Source organism: Phalacrocorax aristotelis, chromosome 4, assembly GCF_949628215.1.
Source record: "Phalacrocorax aristotelis chromosome 4, bGulAri2.1, whole genome shotgun sequence".
Classification (NCBI taxonomy): domain Eukaryota; kingdom Metazoa; phylum Chordata; class Aves; order Suliformes; family Phalacrocoracidae; genus Phalacrocorax; species Phalacrocorax aristotelis.
In genome coordinates, this window is record NC_134279.1 from 34,242,806 (window position 1) to 34,264,179 (window position 21,374).

Consider the following 21,374-nt stretch of genomic DNA (forward strand, 5'->3'; position numbering starts at 1 on the left):
TGGAAGTCATCGCAGAAACTACTGCATTATATATCCTCTCTGTAATTCAGGAGAAAAAGATATACATTATTCTATACTGGGAGACAGAAAAGAACAAATCATTGTGGATTCAGCATTTGCTGCCAGAACACCAGAAATGCTTCTCACACAGCAGGAATGTCCCTTTTAAAACACATGCAGAATTCTTTGTCAAACTGAAGATACTTAAATTACCAACAAGTTTTCAGTTCACTTTTGCTGAATTGGAGGTCAAAGAGAAACTATAATCACAGTTCATTCGCAAAGTAAGTAATATCAGTGCATGAACTTATGCAAATGCCTGGTCAAAAAAAATAGTAAGAGATGGCTCGTTCTCCAACAGTCAAAACAGCAGCAATGTGGAGAAGTCTATTATGGTCATAGACACTGATAGAAAAAGGAACTCAAAATAACATCATGAGAACAGCCTTGACACACATGCCATTTAAAGATACTAACACAGTGACAATTACAGATTGTGCTTTCAGAATCACTCCACTTTTAAAAGCTCTAAATATGAGTGTTTCCAAAATCCCACCATTCAACATTAAATACTTCTACTCATCCTTAATCCAGTAATACCTTTAAGTCCTGATGCACCTAATTGCAAAGCATTGCTGTAGCTAAAGATTATCCCAAGCCAGATAGATCCTAAGAAATCCCTTAAGCCCCCTTCTTCCAGAGGGAGGAAGCAAGACCTGAAGGAAAGACCTTAGGAAAGTACATGAGAAAGTAGAAGCCTAACAGAGATACTAAAAAGCAGGGCAGCATCCAGAAAAATTAAGCTCTTAATAGAAAGCTTCTATTTAAACGGCATCCCATGTCAGCTTTTTCAGCTATTGTGAATCATACAGCAGCTAAGCCTGACTCAAACCCTGTTTACACAGCTTGCAGCTCAGGTGTACAGAAGAGAGAGCCCAGCGTAGCCAAGAGCCACCTTGAGGACAGAGCTGGTAAACCCAAAAGCTGATTTTTCTTGCTAGGAAGAACAAACACATACAGAAATTACCTCTTTTTATGAACAATAAAACACCTAAATAGCAGCAGAAGTGGCTCTGTGTATGTGTATTTATATGCACAACCTGGTAACATCCGTTGGTTGCAGAAGCTTGTAGTCACTGAATGCTCATGTGCAAGGCATTAGGGGTGAGGCCAGGGACACAGGGCACTTTCTGCACTCAGCAGGACATTCTGAGAGGGCTACTTCTAATTCTTTTCCATTTCTTTGCTATGGCACATTGCCCAAGGCACAAGGTGGTGATCTAGTGCGCAGAGAACTTAGTGGAGCAGACAGGAATGTCTGTGATGGTGACTTCACAATTCTCCTACTATCCTCTGAAGTTGACCTTTGAGCAGCTCAGAGTCTGGACCCCCCAGACTGTACGTATACCAAGTTCCCTACAACTACGTGCTGAATAACCATTAACACCTTTAAGGTACCTTGACTCCCTGGTGCCTCTTCCACCCTCAGAGTCTGTACAACTGTACCCATTAACAGCCAAAAGTCAGAATAACCTGCTAAGCACAGTTAACGTTAGTGTTAACTCTGTAGGAACATGTTTAAATTTGACACTGAGTAATTAAACTAAGACATATGTATTTAAAGTGCGTTGTTCCAAAGGCACACTCAAATCACTGCAGAGCTGTAGATAATTATGTATAGCAGTCAGCGCACTGGAAAGATGAGGAAATGTTCCTGACAAAGCGAAGGGAGCTGGTGTGCTCTGAACATAATCTGAAGAAAGAATATGAGTGTTGCATAGTACATAACTATAAATTAAGCTGTCAATAACAAGAGAGACAGAATAGGGGAAATAAAGGCAAAAGAAAAAACCAGCTATTTCTTCAGATGAACCTCAGCTACTGAATCCCTTTCTACAAATCTAATTGTACATATTTTAAAATCCAAGATTACTTTGTTCTAAACATTATTTCCTAAATGTCAAAATCAGCACAGAGGACCATGTATTTCTTGATACAGTTTTGACAGGCTACTATATTATACTTTTAATGCTTACTGGTATGCTACAACAGTCAATTTATAAAAACACAAAGCTGTGTAAAAACAAAGTTGTATCTGTAGAATATTTTCATGAAACATATTGTTTAGCAGCTAATAGCCCCTAAAAAAGAAAAAAAATTGGTGGGTGAGAAAGTTCTACCTAAAATGACTAATGAGGAAGAGAAAGGAAAGGGTAGCATGTGAATCTGCAGCAAAATAGAATGTTAACTATTGATCTCCGCAATCGGTAGCAGGTTGCCTTTCAGATCACATGTACTTTTATAGTTATACAAATGTCCTTGCTTGCTCAACAGTGAAGGTCTTAAAACAATTGACCTGTGTTTTTTTTTTTTTTCCTTTTTTTTCAGGAGTTGGGGGCTTGTATTCAGACTGTATATTGCGTAGCAGTTAAAAAGAAAAAACCACAAAAACACAGTGAATAATGAATGATGTGATAACAGAAAATTACAGCGTTAGCATAAGTAGAAAAAGCAAACCTACAGCAGCACAGCATGACAGTTACATCAATATAAAATCTGGTAAAAGACAGTTTTAAAATGCTCTTACACAACAGAAAATCCAAAAAGGCAGAAGGTTTTTACGATGCTGAACTTATAAATACAAAATGAACTACAGGTAACGCTGCTGAGAGATGTATGAATCTTACCTGTGAGTACAGCTTTTGCTGAAGGGTCTGCCAGATCCAGCGCAGATTTCCCATCGGTGTTCCGAATGTTTGGATCAGCTCCGTGCTGCAGCAGCACTGTGCAGGGAAAGCAGAAACAGTATCTTACCTCAGGGATACAGAGATTATGCACTGTTAAGTGTCTCCTCGGCATGATGTAGGCATAAACACACATTGCACAATTTTCTTTATTTTTCCTTCTGTTCTGCCCCCCGCCCCTTTTTTTTTTTGTTAAGCACTGCAGCAAAGGATCTTCTCAGTAGTAGGGCTAAGTTGGCAAGTTAAGATATAGTACGGTCACATGACTTTGCATGAGAAATGTGAACCCTAATCTCTTGCAATACTCAGTTTTGGGTTCCTCCTGGCAGCTAGCTAGGAAGCTGTGCATTCCCTGACTCACACTGTGCTAACTGTGGAGCCTGCTCCTGCCTCTACTACCACTACTGCTGCTTGTTACCACTCCTGTTCCTTTTCCTGCTGAATATCCCAAGTCACCCTGCCTCTGTAAATCAGTAATATTCCAGCCTTTCAGTGGCTCATCGTTTGCACACAAAATCTTAACCACAGCATACCAGCTTGCCTTCAAGAACTGTAACAAATAGGGTAAGATGTGTAACCTGGTACCCTGCAGTCTGGATGTTTGGAGGCTATTATTCTCACTGGTATTTCTTTCTCCTACTAAACCTATTAACACATAAAAACTCAAGTACCTAAAAATACTCAGATTGCAGTATGCAACCTTATGGCTAGGAAGGCACTGATACAGTAAATTACCATCTAGAAAAGCTCATTAAAAAAGGAAAACCTGTGAACTCTTTTGATCAGAAACAACATAACAGCAATGCAATTCAGACCACTCCCTCTATCAAGATCAAGGCATCATCTTCTACACAATTGGAAAACAAACCCCACAGCAACATCAGAGGTCTGACAAAAAGGGCCCCAATTCCCCATTTCCCCAAATGTTGTGCAAAACAAGCACAACATATTACAAATTCAGAGCAACAGTTACCCACTTTGCACAAGTGTGAATAACTAGACAGTGTACAGAGGTGCAGAAAGTCAATGTTAAGGAGACAAATAATAAAAACAGCAGACATTTATGGTTTCTCATGTAACCATGTCTGTTGAGATACAGCTGGACTGGAAGAGTCAAGACAAAGAAATACTTACAAACGCTTTTTGTCTCTTAGAGTGCAAAAACACTTCACAAACAGGAGTCTCCAGGAAAAAACATAACCAATTTATATTACACATATCACTTAAATCAGCAAAAGGCTGTTCAGAAATAAGCTTCTTTCTAAATTAAAAATTTAACTGGTAGTATTGTTTTTGTTCAAACCTCTTATACATTTCTGACTTTAAATACTTCTAACATTGCCAAGTTTCATATATTTAAGCTTACAGGATGCTATGTTACATGCTCGCCCTAAGCTGAATTTTTGCATAAGTCTGGTGCTTTAATGAAGTAAATTGACTTATTTCATGCTTTGCCAAGAAGGTGCAAGTGTCTCATGTTTTTGAAAGGAGATCCAAGTAGGCAGATTGGGATTTTCCTTGGAGGTTTTTTGTTTGGTGGTAGGTTTTTTTGCCCTATTTCATGGCAAAGACACCAAGGGGCGGGGGGGGGGACACCACAGAAATCAGCCAGCACGTGCTCACAGAAGCTTGTTAAGATCTGGCACCTACGTTTCTGAAGATGCCATCTGGCCATACATGCTACCACCCCCTTAGAGATCTTACTCACGGACAGGTTTGACTCTGAGCCAGCCTCACAAGCCAGTTGAGCACACTCAAGCAGGAGGTGGTGAACAGGACTTTTTGAAGATTTTTCAAACACAGTAGACAGTACAGAAAGTAAGTATGGAGAGACACATTCTCTTCAGAATGTCCTGTCTCTATTCTTTTGGACCATGCTAGTGGATTTATATTCCAGAGGAGAGGGAAGCCCTTTGTCCCAAAAGGCATCAGGGTAAGAGCGGGACCCTAAAAGAGGGAACCAGGAACCAGCAACTAAGTGTCTATCAAGAGAATGCAGGCAGTACAAAACAATGAAACACCACAGACTGGATGAAAAGCCAGTGAAGGACTCACATGGCAAAAAGCCTAGGACAAAGAGCTAGCAGAGAGAACTGAACAAGAAAATGTGGCAGGGGAAGAGATAATAGCTCAGATAAGTCCAGGAAGAAATACCAGGAGAGAGGAATGACTGGGATTTGGCCAGAGCATGGAGGTTTTGACTAGCATGCAAAGCAAGGCTCAGGCAGGTTACGGTGCAAGAATGGTGACTCTGAAAAACAAGAGTTAACAGGTGTATAGATGTCAAAGGGATCTGCAATTGCCTGAGTCTGATGCTAAAACAGAAGCGCAGATTTACAAGTGTCTTAATTCTTCAGTCCTGTGCAAACCACGCAAGAGCAGTCCCCTGCTGCTTCTGCTGGCACACACAGAAAATGACAACACAGTACTGCTTTCAGCTCCTCTCCTGGCTAAAAGGACAAAGGATTATACAGTGTATCTAACCTGTCCAGTCATGCTAATGAACCATGAAGGGTTTTGGCATGGCTTTCAACATCCCATTTCTGTGTCAGGTTTTTAATTTTCTAAAAACCTAGAGAAATACATTAAAAATTGACTAATGGTGCTTAAGCTGGTTGCCTGCAAAAACTCTGAATTAGTGACTGCCTATAGAACATGCACTTGTAGTAGCCAAATTAGGTTCAGAAAAAGAACCTGTCAGAACTCAACTGCTGTAACCATGAGACTTATCCTTCTTGACTCTGCAATCACTCACCCCACTCTTCATAACCCTTCCAGTCTCTAACAGCTAATGATATGGTTCGACAGACAGCTCCCTTATTCAGTCCTATAGACAGATCTACCCTGTGAAATTAATGCAGTTGCATCTTGGGAGAAGAAACCAATCATATAACAAGGACTGTATTAGAATCACAGAATGGTAAGGGTTGGAATGGACCTCTGGAGATCATCTTGTCCAACCCCCTGCTTGAGAAGGTACACCTAGAGCAGGGGGCACAGGATTGTGTCCAGGTGGGTTTTGAATATTTCCAGAGAAAGAGACTTCACCACCTCTCCGGGCAGCCTGTTCCACTGCTCTGTCACCCTCACAGGAAAGAAGTTTTTTCTCATGTTTAAGTGGAACTTCCTGTGTTCCAACATGTGCCCATTGCCCCTTGGCCTGTCATTGGGCACCACTGAAGAGTCTGGCCCCATCTTCTTCACACCCACCCTTTAGATATTTCTAAGCATTGATAAGATCCCCCCCTCAGTCTTCTCCAGGCTAAACAAACCCAGGTCTCTCAGCCTTTCCTCATAAGCGATATGCTCCAGTCCCCTGATCAGCTTCGTATCTCTCTGCTGGACTCTCTCCAGTAGCTCCCTGTCTTTCTTGAACTGGGGAGCCCAGAACTGGATGCAATACTCCAGATGTCACCTCACTAAGGCAGAATGGAGGGGGAGGATAACCTCCCTCGACCTGCTGGGCCACACTCCTTTTAATGCAGCCCAGGATACCGTTGGCCTTCTTGGCCGCAATGGCACGTTGCTGGCTCATGGTCAGCTTGCTGTCCATCAGTGCTCCAAGGTCCTTCTCAGCAGAGCCGCTTTGCAGCAGGTCAGCCCCCAACCTGTACTGGTGCATGGGGTTGTTCCTCCCCAGGTGCAGGACCTTACACCTGCATTTGTTGAATTTCATTCAGTTCCCCTCAGCCCAGCTCTCCAGCCTGTCCAGGTCTCTTTGGATGGCAGCACGGCCTCCTGGTGTATCAGCCACTCCTCCCAGCTTGGTCTCATCAGCAAACTTGCTGAGGTTACACTCTGTCCCTTTGTCCAGGTCATTGATGAATATGTTGACCAGGACTGGACCCAGCACAGACCCCTGGGGAACACCACTAGTTACAGGCCTCCAGCCAGACTCTCTGCCATTGATCACGACCCTCTGAGCTCTGTTGTTGAGCCAGTTCTCTGTCCACCTCACTGTCCACTCATCTAACCCACATTTCCTAAGCTTACCTAGGAGGATGTTATGGGAAAGAGTGTAAAAAGCCTTGCTGAAGTTGAGATAAACAACATCCACTGCTCTCCCTTCATCTACTCAGCCAGTCAGGCCATCATAGAAGGCTTATCAGGTTGGTCTAGCATGATCTCCCCTTGGTAAATCCATGTTGATGGCTTCTGATAACCTTCTTTTTCTCCGCATGCCTGGAGATGACCTCCATAATTAACTGTTCCATCCCCTTTCCAGGGATGGAGGTGAGGCTGACTGGCCTATAGTTTCCTGGGTCCTCTTTCTTGCCCTTTTTGTAAACCAAAGTGACATTCACTACCCTCCAGTCCTCAGGCACATCTCATGTCCTCCAGGACCTTTCAAAGATGATGGAGAGTGGCTTAGCAACAGCATCCGCCAGCTCCCTCAGCACTCGTGGGTGCACCTCATCAGGGCCCGTGGATTTGTGAGGATCCAGTTTGCCTAAATGATCTCTAACCCAATCCTCTTCATCCAAGGGAAAGTCCTCCTTTCTCCAGATTTTCCCTCTCACCTCTGGGAGCTGGGATGCCTGAAGGCCAGCTTTAGCAGTAAAGACTGAAACAAAGAAGGCATTCAGTAACTCTGCCTTCATCATCCTGCACCACCAGGGCACCCACCTTGTTCAGCAGCAGGCCCACAGTGTCTGCAGTCTTTCTTTTACTGCTGATGTATTTGAAGAAGCCCTTCTTGTTATCTTTGACATCCCTTGCCAGATTTACTTCCAAGTGGGCCTTGGCCTTCATCATTGCATCTCTGCATACCCTGACAACGTTCCTATATTCCTCCCAAGTGGCCAGTCCCTTTTTCCACATACTGTGTACCTCCTTTTTCCATTTCAGTTTTCCTAGAAGTTCTTTGCTCATCCATGCGGGTCTCCTGGCTCCTTTGCTTGACTTCTTCCTCATAGGGATGCACCAATCTTGAGCTTTGAGAAAGTGATACTTGAACACTGACCAGCTCTCTTGGACCCCCCTACCTTCTAGAGCCCTAGCCCATGGGATTCCTCCAAGCAGGTCTTTGAAGAGGCCAAAATTGGCTCTCCTGAAGTTCAGGGATGTAATCCTACTTGTCGCCCTGCTTCTACCACACAGGACCCTGAACTCAACCATCTCATGGTCAGTGCAGCCAAGGCTAGAATAAAGGAAGCAAATTCAGGTCACAAAGGCAATCTTATTCTTACATTTCCTGTCGACTATTTTATTCTATCCTCTCTGTATTTTTTTAGTACGTAACCTCACAAAAAGATATCCAAGTGTGCAATGTTGTCATCAACATGAATTAACAAAAGAAATCCAGCATTTGATGTTTAGCCTATCGGTGTAACGCAGCTGTACTTTTACACTTGGCAAACCACAGGTAGCTTCTAATTGAATGTTCTCCTGCCTGTTCAAAACCTTTAGCACTGCAGCCCACGACAAAGACTCTTCTAACCACAGGGTATTTGAGATCTAGACAGTGTCTCTCTAAATTTCCTTTTCAATGCACTAGGGATGTGTAAAAGCATCAAGACATATCTCGTGTTTGAGAAAAACATTTCCTTTACACAACAGAACAAGCCATCCTAGCTAACTGTAGCTATTTTGGATTTCAAATGCTGCACACAGGTTTTAGAGGATGGTTTCCAAGTCACTTGAAAAGAATATGTGGCAATAGTTTCTATCAAGAGACTGCTGTTAACAGGCAAGGGTAAGGATGGTGTGTACACAAATTCACTCCTGGAACCCTGTTAATTAGCATTTTTTGATATGCTAGTTTATTTCCTCTGGCCAGCCAGGACATTGGGGTATACTGTTTTTCTGTACTGCAGTCCTTAATAATCTAGCAATACTATTACCTGGTTATCCTTGCCCTTTCTACAGACCTTACTGTACAGTGTAAGGCAACTCTTCTTTTAATTGAATCTTCATATTGTATATGGACATCAAAGTCCTGTAAGCTGAACTACAGAACAAACACGGACTGGTATGGAACTATATTTTTACTCTCACTGCAACTGCTACAATACTTAAGTTTCTGATCTTCACAAACCATTTGAAATGCTTTATTTAGTTACACTGCTATCATACCAGATCAGTACTAGAGATGAGAGGCCACATTCTTCCCACCAAATAAAAAAAGTTACAGTATTTCACAGTGCATGAACTACAGCCACAAATCATTTCGGATTACTGCCAACTTGCTATAGCAAGGTGAATCCTAAAATTAAACACTTGGCCCACAGCCTCCTGGCATAGGTATTTTGAACTGTGAAGCTAACCAACTCTACCCTCAATTTGGCAGTCAAATTATAAACCCACGAGGAACAAACATTTTTACTTTTGGCAGTTTCGACCTTCACATTTTCACCAACAAGGTATGGTAAAAAGTTTCCTTGTAGCTATATAGCAAGATGGGAGAACTAAGCTTTACTGGAGGGGGAAGGGGTGGGGAAAAGGGAGTTTGTCTATAAACAAGCCATCACCCAAGTACTTAGCTCTTCCTCCTTAATACAGCCTCAGTTAAAAGGGCACCAAAGGAAAATATTTTTGATCAAAAGACAGAAATACAATGGGAATAGAATGGGAATAAAAATCAATTTGGTTGTTCCAACATCAGGCATGATCAGAGTACTTCCGTTATCGTTTGTCTAGGCCCAACAACCACAAGCTTCCTGAGTATAATTACAGGAATGCTGATGGAAAAGTTCACATTTGGTTTCTAATTGGATGCACTTAAGTACAAAAAAGGACACATTCAAACCTTTGACTGTTGAATGAAAAAATGCAAAATCAACATGCAGACCTTCCAGAAGTACCTGTACTTAAAGCTGCCTACTGCTTTTAATTCCATTTCCAGAGTCTTCCATTTCTCACAGCTCTACCATTGCCTCCTCTCTGCCCACCAGTTCTTTTATCACTGTGTCCTACTGCCTTGTGCTGGCAGTCCCTTATAGCTACCCTAACTTTAATATATATCCTTTCTCCCCCCATTTCAACTTCACCTACTAGAGATGATCTCCAAAGGTCCTTTCCAAACCATATTACTGTAGCTGTATCTACTTACTCCCAAAGTATCAAGGTACAAAGAAGACAGCCTAAGAAAAAGCCCTCCTTCTGACTCAGCATATGCACTATCTTCCATCTCTCTAAAGGACACTTTTAAAGCTGGTCAGTCTCTCACTAACCTTAGGTCCCAGAAACACACGCCCCTCAGTACTAGCCCCATGCAGGACATGTTCTCAAATTATACTTGACAAAAAACAATGTGTTCATTTACCTCCACATTCTGAAAATATCTAGACAACACACTGGAATCCAAACTATTAATTTTTTTTTTTTCAGCCAATGCTAAATGCAACTTCTCCCCTAACTACTACATGTAAATCAAACCACTGAGGTTTTAAAGCTTTTCTCATGTTACAAGAACAACAGTTTCTTGCCTAGAAGTTATGCTTCTGTGATTCAGATCTAATAATGCCATTTTGGCAAGTTACCAGAGACATACACCTTTATTATATGGGGTCATATAGCAAAAAAGTTGCAGCACCCTACTCACCTTCATAAAGTTGAATATATGACATTAACCATAACTGTATCATTGATTAACCTCCATCTCTGTCAGCAATCCCAGTCTTGGCTGCATGATTAAAAGGCTATATTCATCAGCCTTTATCACTATAGAGGCTGCACTATAGCTCTAAAGGTTTGCGTATCACTACCTGACCTGATGACATCCACAGCCTCAAACACCACTGCCAACTCAGCTAAAAGGAGTTGGAAAAAAGGAGAGGAACAGGTCCTATGCTCTTGACCGCCGCTCTATAGTGAAAGCCACCAAAGCTGAATGAAGAGAAGGTTATGGATCAGAGAGGCTAAGCAGAGAAAGGATTTACTTTGTCATCAGGGTAGGGTAGAGGCAATAACCAGACAAATCTCAGATCACTGCAGGTGGTTTACTGGTAAGGAGAGATGATAATCAGGTGGCAGTTCAGGGACAGAAGGACAGGGATACATTTGGTAGAAGAGAAAGACACAAACATGAAAGAACATGCAGAAGAAACAAAAAGGAAGAATAAAGGCAGGGTGAGCAGTTAAAGCCCTAAGGGAATTCAGGGAGAAATATAATAGAAGTCCCCATGGATGCAGGTAAGACAAATATGGGGAAGTTGCAGAAAGACTGGATCTCCAGCAAAGGTGTCTGCAACAGTTAACTGCTGAAGACTTCAAAGACCTGCATTACCACAGCTGCTTTGTAGGGTTTTATTGCTCAGATGGCAGACTGGAGTGGACTCTTCTGGGCTGTGAGCTGCTTTTTCTGAAGCAAAGGCTAAGGACCTCACCAAGATGAGAAATTAGATCCACTAGTCTCAACACCCCTGGGACAAAGGGGCCATGTAGAACAGTGCTTAGCCTGGAGGGTAGAAGGGAGTGTTCAAACACCAAGCTCCAAGGGAATAAGAAACACCTCTAGTAGGATGATAACAGACAACACTAAGGCAGAGAGCAGGAGAGCACACAAGCCTTTATTCCCCCTCCCAATAAAAAATAAAAAGGGCAAACCAAAAATCACTGAAGAACTGCAAAGAATTGTAAACCTCCCCCCTGCAAAACAGCACTATCACAGGCTACAGTTTCACCTAAACCAGGATGGCAGAATAGCCATCCCCAACCCTGTGCTGCCCCCCTGGCTTTGGGTAGCTGCAAACATTTCATCAGGCAACAAGGCAGATTAGAAGAGTGTTCACTTGCTCAATCCAGTTCATCATGCAATGACATGACATGCTCTGGTTGGCACAAGAAAGGACAGTACAGGAACACATGCCAGTGACAGGAGTTGAAAAGGATCATTTTGTTATTCTAGTTAAAAGTATATCTAACATTACCACCAAAGTCCTGCTGGGTCAATGTCAGCTCCTAGCACTTCCTGTTATTTTGCCTTCCCAACTTCCCTTGTTCAGGGCATCCCAGTTTCCCATTACCCCAGACAACAGTTTTATTCCCAATAAACAAGCATGTTGATTTTGTTCTTTGCTGGGGCCAGACAGAGCAAGGGACAAATATGCCGACTGCATTAGTATGAAGTAGATGAACAGAAGCTGACAAAAGCAACACAGAGCCCTACTATGCTGAAACAAAAAATTGTAGAAGGAATTAGAACAGCACTCTCCAACAGCATAGACAGAAACAAGATTTTTGACAGCAGGAGAAAGCAGCAGACAAGTAGCAGGGGAAAGTGATGGAGTTTTGAGCAACAGAGAAAAGCCAGGGACTACCAATATATTAGGAACCAAGAACACCTATGAAATGCCTCAAAGGCATTAGGGCACGTTCCTCTAAAGAGGTGACACAGTCAACGACCCAGCTGAAGTGCTTCTATACCAAAGTATGCAGCATGGGTAGCAACCAGGAGGAGATAGAAGCCTCTGTGCAGCTAGAAAGCTTCAATCCTATCACTGTCACTGAAACATGGTGGAAATGAGCACACAACTGGAGTGCTGCAATCAATGGCTAGAAACTGTTCAGAAGGGCAGGCAAGGAAGGAGGAGCAGGCAGTTGTCTTCTGTGTGAAAAAAAAAAGATTGACTCCACAGAGCTGCCTTTGAAAAACAGCAGTGAACAAGTTGAGAGCTTATGGTTAAAAATTAGGGGCCAAACCGACAAAGGAAACCTCATGGTAGGCATTTGCTACAGGCCACCTGATCCAGGGGAGCTTGTTGAATAGTTCTTACTTAACTACAGGAAGCATCATACTCACAGGCTCTGATCCTGCTGGGGGACTTCAGCCACACTGACATCTGCTGGAAAAGCAGCACAGCAAATGGTAAGCAGTCCAGGAGACCCTTGGAGTGTGTCAAGGATAATTTCTTAATCCAGGTGATAAGACAGCACAACCAGAGGAGAAACATTACTAGACCTGCTGCCTAGCAACACAGATGAACTAATTAGGTATGTCAAGATTGGTGGCAGCCTGAGCTACAGTGGTCATGCCCTGGTGGAATTCACAATCTTTGAGGGATACAGGCCAGGTGAAGAATAGAGTCAGGACTCTGAATTTAAGGAAAGCAAACTTTCAGTTGTTTATGGAATTAATGGATGGGACCCCCTGGGAAACTGCCTTCAGGGACAAAGGAGCTGAACAGAGCTGGCAGCTCTTTAAGGACATCTTTTCCTAGCATGCCAGAGCTAGGCTAGGAGACTAACATGGCTAACTAAGGACCTCCCAGCCAAGTTAAAGTGTAAGAAGGAAACACAAAGGCAGTGGAACCATGTGGACATATATCCTGGAAAGAAGATAGTGATGCTGCCCATACACATAGGGATGAGATCAGGAAAGCTAAGGAACAGTTGGAGCTGAATTTGGCACGAGATGCAAACAATAAGGGCTTCTATAGGAACAGTGGCTAGAAAAGGAAAATCAAAGAAAATATACCCCCCTTGATAAATAAGGTATGGGAACTAGTGATAACTGATACAGGGAAGGCTGTGGTACTCAATTTTTTTTTTTCCTCAGTTTTCAATGATAATCTCTCTTCCCACACCTCTCAAGCCCCTGAGCCTTAAGGCAGGGACTGTGGAATGAAGTCCCTCCCATTGTAAGTGAAGATCAGGTTCAAGACCACCTGGGGAACCTGAACATACATAAGTCCATAGAACCCAGTGAAATGCATCCCAGGGTCCTGATAGAATTGACTGATGTAGTTGCCAAGCCATTCTCAATCATATTTGAAAAGTCATGGCAGTCAGGCAAACCCCAAATAAATGGAAAAAGGGAAACGTCATACCCACCTTTAATAAGGGTAAAAAGGAAGACCCTGGGAACTTACCAGTCAGCCTCACCTCTGTGCCCAGTAAGATCATGGAACAGATCCTCCTGGAAGACATGTCAAAACACACGGAAGACGGGCAAATCATGCCTGACTAATTTGGTAGCTTTCTATAACAGAGCAATTGCATCAGTCAAAGGAAAAGCTACAGATGCCATCTACCTGAGCTTCTGTAAGGCTGGAACAGGTTGCCCAGAGAAGCTGTGGATGACCCATCATTGGAAGTGTTCATGGTCACGTTGGACACTGCTTTGAGCAACCTTATCTAGTGAATGCTATCTCTGCCCATGGCACGGACTACATGATCTTTAAAGGTCCCTTTCAGTCAAACCTTCCTGTGATTGTAATTCCGCAGGCCAGCTCCTAGAGATCCATGGTTTTAAAATTTACACAGACATGTGGTCTTAAATGGTTGTTTCTAAGTGAAAGAAAGCTACCTCTAGTAAAGAAATTTTACTTCGGCCAAATGTGATGTAATCTAGATAAAATCATAGCACCTGCTTCCATGTTTCCTCGTCATTAGATAAGCAGTCATACCTACTTCTGGGGGCATCAATATATGCAAGGAGACTATACACGCAGACACCTTGGAATATGGCTCCTAGCAGAGGCACTTCTTGCTTTATGACTGAAACGACCATTTGGTCCATCAGGCATAGATAGCCATATCAAATATCTCACTCTCTTGACACAGATCTGCTCTTTGAAAGGCAGGTTTTCATACATCCATAAGCTGCAGAAACTGTATCAGCTCCTACAGTAACAGAACGCAACTACCAAACCGAGCAGAGGCCCAGTAAAACATGACATGGAAACAATACTTAGAGTTCAGCTTAGGTGAACAATTCATAGAAACAGGCTTCAACACACTGCAAAATATTCAATGTAGTCTAGAATTAAGTTTGAACTACACGTTCCAGAGATCAGATTTATCTAATCAAAGTAAGGTAGGGGAAAGAGATCTGAACCAGACAACCAAAACCACAAGCATCATTGTAACAGTCAGAGCTCTTCCAGCAGGGCAAGAAGATACCTTTTTAAAAGGGCTCTCTCCTCCCTCAGTGACTGCCAATAGCTGTTTCCCCATAAGTAGGTGCATCTTAACTATGATTAGTTTTCTGTATGTAGGAAGCACTACAAAATTGCTCCCTGGTACACCAGTTCTGCCTACCAGTGATTAAATATGCACAGGTAGAGAGAACAAGCAGAAAGTTCCAGAAGCTGCAGGCACCACAACAGGCTGATAATATCCTTCTGCCCTCAGAGAAAGAACCAGAGCTGGTAGATTGCTCAGCCTACATGAACAGCTATTCAATGCCTTGATCTTGCCTGGACTTAATGAAGTAAATATTCCTGTTTCCTTTTTTTGGATGGAATAAGTTAAAATTTTCCATTTCAGCTAACAATGAGAAAACAAAAGTATACACAGGTTATGCAGAATGCAGTCTTCTTGAGAGCAATCTCAAAACCTTAGTGCCATTGCATTTTTTTGTTTGTTGGTGGTTTTTTGCATCATGCAAGAGATGGCTCCATCATTCCAGAACGCTCCCCCCAAGCACACAGTCCACACCAAAAGCTATGTAAAGAAAGCTTTGGGGCACCTATAATGAACCAGCAAAATATAAGAACTCTGGAAGCTTCACTTAAGTTACCAAAAAACCACACACCAAACAAAATTAAAAAAAAAAAAAAACAAAAACACGAAAACCCCAACAAGTTTTTTTAAGCTAGCAAGCAATAGAGAACAGTACACTAAGCATTTATTTAATCCCATGTATTTGCAGCCAAGAACATGCACTCTGTTTTCACTGAATCACAGAATGGTTGAGGTCAAATGGACCTCCGTAGATCTAGAACAACCTCCCTGGTAAAGCAGGGCCACCTACAGCCAGTTGCCCAAGGCTGTGTTCAGACAGCTTTTCAACATCTCCAAGGTAGGAGACCCCACCACCTCTCTGGGCAACTTCTGCTGGAGATTGATCACCCTCACAGTAGAGAAAAGTGTTTCCTGATGTTCAGAGGGAACCTCCCATGTTTCAGTTTGTGCCCTTTTCACACAAGGGCTTAAGACACACACCTAAGTGTGTTCAAGCAGTCATCTGGAACACAAACATTGTTAGTGTGCAAAATGTAATAGAAGACCCTTTAACCAAAAGAGCCTTAAAGAAAAAAAAAAAGCCCACCTCAAAACCAACATTTAGCACAGTTGTAGACAGCACTGGTTGAGGCCTCACTATGCCACAACTAAATCACACCTATTTTCCTTGCAAGCTACAACTCTGCAGCTGCTTAGTTTCTAAGCATTTGTTTTAGTATAGTATTTATTGAACAGCTAGAAATCTTAACTGCTGCCTTACTGTCTGAGCAGTTTATGTTTTCATTTATATCCCAAGCTGAAAGCTGCTTTAAGGACAAGTCTTCATTGCTTGGTCACAATTTCACTTTCCTCTGAATTGATTCACCTTTCTACTTCAAGTTTTATTTAAATAAATGTCAGCTGTAAGCCTGATACACCACTTCACAGATTAAGAGCCCTACTTTCAGTGTCCTTGAAAAGCAAAAGCAGCCACCAAAGCAAATCAGGTCAACCAGTAGCATCCTAAGAGGAAAAAGAATTGAGGAGAGTTAAGAGGAACAAAAGACCAATTCCAATCTCCTTCTGCATATGCTAACCGTTTCTTCCAGGTGAAGTTTGGGGGGAAAAAAATTCTGGTGGAAGTCAGGTGATAGACTGCATGTGGAATTAGTTATGTGGCTATCAGAATGCATTATTTCCCAGTGCACCAAAATCTAACACTCAAGAAGCAAACTGATGAGTCTTAAAAGTTTCTTAGAACTTGTCCTGCATCTACCATTTTTCTGAAACAGGAAGAGTTCATGCATAATCAAAGCTAGTTTCTCTTTTTAGCACCAGAAGAAATATGCATTGAAGAAACTCAAACCCTAGCAGCAGCTCTCAATCCACCATTCATTGAGGTGAGCACAAGAAGGCAAAGGGAAAATGGGGAGGGGGGGCACCAACCCACCAAAACAAAACAACTGCCACAATCCAAGAGCACAGCCTTTTCCAGAGGTGAACTTCAGTGCCTACTAGCTTTCAACAGTATACGACTTAGGGATGGTATCTTAGCCACACCCCCTACAGAACACATACAGTAACATTTTGATGCGATTAAGAGCTGAAACTCCTAAGATTGAAGAAGTCCCAACATGCCAAATAACTTTTGCATATTTTGCATAGAACTTGAACCTTGTGCCAATTTCATGAACTCATCATCACTCAACAACACAGTCACCAAATATTTGAGAAATACAAGGAGTACATGAAATCTTAGGGATATCAAGCTGATCAGTCCATGGAATTGTGGCCAAAGCTACATATTGGCCAGAAGACACAGGTATCCTCAAAAACCCTGTTTTTGACGTAAATATCAGGAAGCTAAGAATACATTAAGTTCAAGCTGACATAGAACTCTACTAACAACTGAGTAGCTAGCAGAACTATGTATCAGTTGTGGAAACTTTCCCTGGCCACTATCTTAGAACAGGTTGTTAAGTACAACTGTCACATTCCTTTCCATTCTTAAAGGACAGAGCTATATCCATTTGTTCTTCAGTCCCAGAACTGCTCACCACCATGCCCTGTTGATAGAGGGCAGTGCAAGTCTTATCCTAGTTAGCATTAGGTCCTTGACAAGCAAATATTCTACACTGCAAAAATCCCAACCTGTCAGGTAAGATATCATCACTATTGTGGGTCTCACGCTAGGGAAGGATGCCCGTTAGAACAGTCGGAATGAGTTCTTCTCCTGGGTCATACTTACGTCCTGCGCCATCCTTGTATCACCCCAACAAGAAAAGACAAACACACTGTTGCAGCCAGTTCAACCTCTTGGCTTCCTTGTCATGTAAGTTCAGCATTCAATACCATAGCTAGGTGAAGAGTACCATGCCTAACCAAGGCATTACTCAGTACTGGTTGCTTGGACAAGACATGAGCAAAACATGAAGGCTACACACAGCAGCATTCACATCAGACACTCCAGCCTTTCCTAGAAAGGAACAGCTTTGTCTAAGAAGCATGGTGCATTTGTATAAACACGGGAAAACAATTAATTACTGGAGTGCAGGAGTCTATGTTCATTATGAGTCCTAGCTGCGTGAAAGGCCAAAGTGAAGACCACACAGAACAAGAGGCAAGCGCTCAGATACTTTCAGTAGCAGTCACCTGTAGTTCATTCTGTACACTTGCTTTACATTGCGAAAGACCAAATCATTAAAAAGACACCTTCCTTTGTTCACTACATAATATTTAACTGCCTGCACATTTTTGCAAGCAAGACCTTGATATCCTACAGTAATACTTTAATGCATGTTTTCCATTAGAGTAAGAAAACATCCAAGAACTCTGCAAGACTCAGCCTTACTCATTTACGCTTTAACAGCTACATGTGTATCTAGGCATTGTTTTTAAACCACATATGAATTGCATTAAGACCACATAGTTCCTCTGAGAAGCTAAAAGTAGATATTGCTACAGTAATCAGAAGCATAGCCCCATAAGATTAAGTATTTCTGCAAGATATTTAGAAAGCCACTGTAAGCTGGTATTGGTCACCTGAAAGCAGTCTCAGTGTCTGCAAGAGCAGTATCTGTTCCATTACTCTGTTCTGGATAATATGCAACTTCCTCTTCCCCTCCCTCTCAATCTGCTAATAGTTAATACCAGTACTTTTGAAGACCTTACTTCCCATAAATGCCCTACAGCAAGTTTTCCAATAGTGTTTTGCATATTACTGTACCACCTCCTTTGCTGCAAATACCAGATTCTGATTTAATCAACACCTGTAAAAGAAACATGAAAGACTTCTTTCTTGACCTCTACAGATTCTCCTGTGCGAAGAAGCCAAACAAGGCAAAAAAACCAGTTTTCTTCATACCTGAATTTTAGGAGAGAAAAACTTGAACTGGGAGAAAGTCTAAAACCCACAGATAGATTGTAACATATTAATTGTCAATACATTTCAAACCTAAAAGACAGACAGCTTCCAAAATAGACACAGTGTACGAAACCCCAGACAAGGCAATCCTTCTCAACTTATTTTCTTGAAGTTGAATTTCAGTCGACTTCTAGCAATACAAATACCAAATATAAATGACAGCCTTAAGGATTGTAAGCAACACAGTAACATGACGGGTTTTACAAGCCTTCAGCACCAGCAGTTCCAGATGTGAAAACAAGAAGCCATTTTACATGCATAACCCTGCAGACAAGTCTTCCTCACCTGAAATTAGGGTAATTTTCACCCAATTTGTAGAAAGCATCATCCTCTCTGCTATCAAGTTTACTGTTGATTTTGTTTCTGAAGATAATTTTATCTCAGGATTAATCCAGCTCAATGCTTGGCCCTCTCAAAAATGTTGTGGTAGGGCACTTCCTACTTCAGTCAATGACCCACTTGTTTCAAAGCTCCTGGCACTCCAAGACCTTTGTCAGACACACATGGGTGACTGACACTGCTCAGAGATTTTCTTCATAAAGCATCTATCACAGCTACATGTGCACAGATATAAAATGTCAGCAGAAAGGATTCCCTAGAGCATTTACAGCAAACAACGCTATCTCATTTTGGCAGCTTTTCCCGTAACAGCAGCTCCTGAAGACTGCACTACATTAACAGACCTGCCTGCACATAGATGTCACATACTGAAGAGGTATCTTTCACATACAGGAACTGATCATCAATCTCCCTCTTGTCCTTCTGCCAAAGCCCATCAGGGAGCACTGCAATTGTATATACCATGTTAGAGTGTCCCAAACCATTTTCTGTAGTCACTTTTGACAAAAGCCCTGTCGTCTCACACTCCAGTCCCTTGTTACTATGACAACAATATTACAATTCTTCCAAATTACCAATGTATTATTTCAATCATGGGTTCCTCCACTCCCACCATGTCACGACGAAGGCAGCCTTATTCTGAGGTCCCTTTCAATAAGGGGAGACTGAACTACAGACTTATACAGTGGGAAACATAGTAAAATTCAGCCCAAGAAGCTCTCATTACTGTGATGAATGTTAATGTTTAGAAGCTGATGTAGCTTATACAAGTGGTTAGGGGACATGAAACTATTTAAAACCATGAACAAGAACTCCAGTGAGAAAGCAAAAGCATTCTTCCACTCAACCTAAACCATGGAATTTTTATCCTATGATTGCTATCGTGCAAGCATCATTTGAAAAAGACCCCATGAAGAAAGGGTACGAGCAGACTTAAGCACATTAGGTCTTTGAGCCACTGTGTATGCACAGGATTTAAAACCATTTGCTACTCAAAGAAGCAGGGTTCCATATACATGCTATCACTCAGAAGAAAAAAACAGACCAAAAGACTTCATAACCTGAAGAATCTGGTAAGTCTGCTCCCACAACAATAGATTTGGCTTTGATCAGTATCTGAATAATATTATTAAAAATGGCCAGGATTTTTGTTTTGCATATCTGGACAGGTAATAGATGCTGTTAACCAGGACTGCTTGGCCTTAAGCATAACAAATCACAAGGTACCTTTGCTCTGTATGTCAGTGTTAACTGCAACCAGACAGGATAGTTCCCCACTGTGAGGATTAATTCATATCCTCCTAATGAAACAACACTCACATTTGTGGTACAAAAGAACAGTCTAAAGAACTTTAGACTGTCCTGCAGCTTAAAAAAGTTCACATACAAGTCACTGTCTTCCCATAGCACACTATGAGCAGTCCGTAGCAGTAGTGCTCCAACCCTGAAGTTCAAAAGTCAAAGGAATATTCATCAACATTCAAGAATCTTCAGCTATAAACAGCAGCGATAAACAGTTTACACAAAGTATTTTGAAGTACTCACTTGGCAGCATTTTCCAATGATCTTACAAGCGTATCAGATTCCTGGGATGCCTCTTTGAATCTAAGCTTCCTTCTAGAAGAGAGTCTTTGGGAATTCAGTACATGTCTCTTCAACAAACATCATGCATAACCAGCTCCCAATGTACCTCAATTACCAATAACCCCCTCTAATACTTATTAAGAAGCTATGTGTCTTCTTACAGGCTTCTGTCAATCCAGCAGCTAAATCTATAGCCGTTGTAATTATTTTTCAGTTAAGACGCTAAAGTTGCTCCCCCTCACCTCACCCCACTCTCTACCCCCAAAAACAACTGGCTGCTGCACAATTTTGTTCTTTTATAGCGCTTCCTGTGATTTTTTTTTTATTTTTTTTTTTTGGGGTCCAGGCAGTAAAATCAGACACAGTTCTAACTTTCAGAGTGATACAATCCCTCTGCTTGGAAGGCAAAATGCTCGGAGCATGCTAAAATCTCAAGGGACATAAATATCAGAAATTGTAATAATTTCACTACTTGTTGTACATGCCTTCTTTGTAAGGTGACCAAACAGACAAGAAGTTCAATGATTGGGCAAATTACCATTTCTACAATTTCTTTAAGGTTTACTGTGCACTAGTTCTACCTATAAACTACATTTCGCAGATTTTTTTTTTAATCCTGACAGAAGTTTTATCTGCCTTGCATAAAGGGGTCATATCACATTCCCTCCACATATTTCAGCCTAAAGATATGCAATAGCAGAAGTTAATAGCTAATGAACTCTTGTCCTTCCCCAGTGGTGAGGAAGCACAGCAGGGTGAGTAATGTTTTGACATGTTAGCAAAGAGGCTTAAAGTGACAGTGATCCCTATGCTAAGGGCAGTTTTAGTCTGCTTGCTTGCTGTATCTTTCAAGTACAAAAAGGGCAATGGAGAAAAGACATCAACTTCCACATAAT

At 41.9% G+C, this 21,374-nt stretch overlaps 1 protein-coding gene across 3 annotated transcripts in view; it reads right to left on the reverse strand.

The window, feature by feature from the left end:
* Nucleotides 1-21,374, reverse strand: part of TNKS (tankyrase) — a 149,074-nt gene that overhangs the window by 110,679 nt on the left and 17,021 nt on the right. For all 3 annotated transcript variants that reach the window (XM_075090908.1, XM_075090907.1, XM_075090905.1), the window contains one exon: nt 2,688-2,783. In XM_075090908.1, coding sequence (XP_074947009.1) covers nt 2,688-2,783 — 96 coding nt within the window. The remainder of the gene's footprint in view (nt 1-2,687; nt 2,784-21,374) is intronic.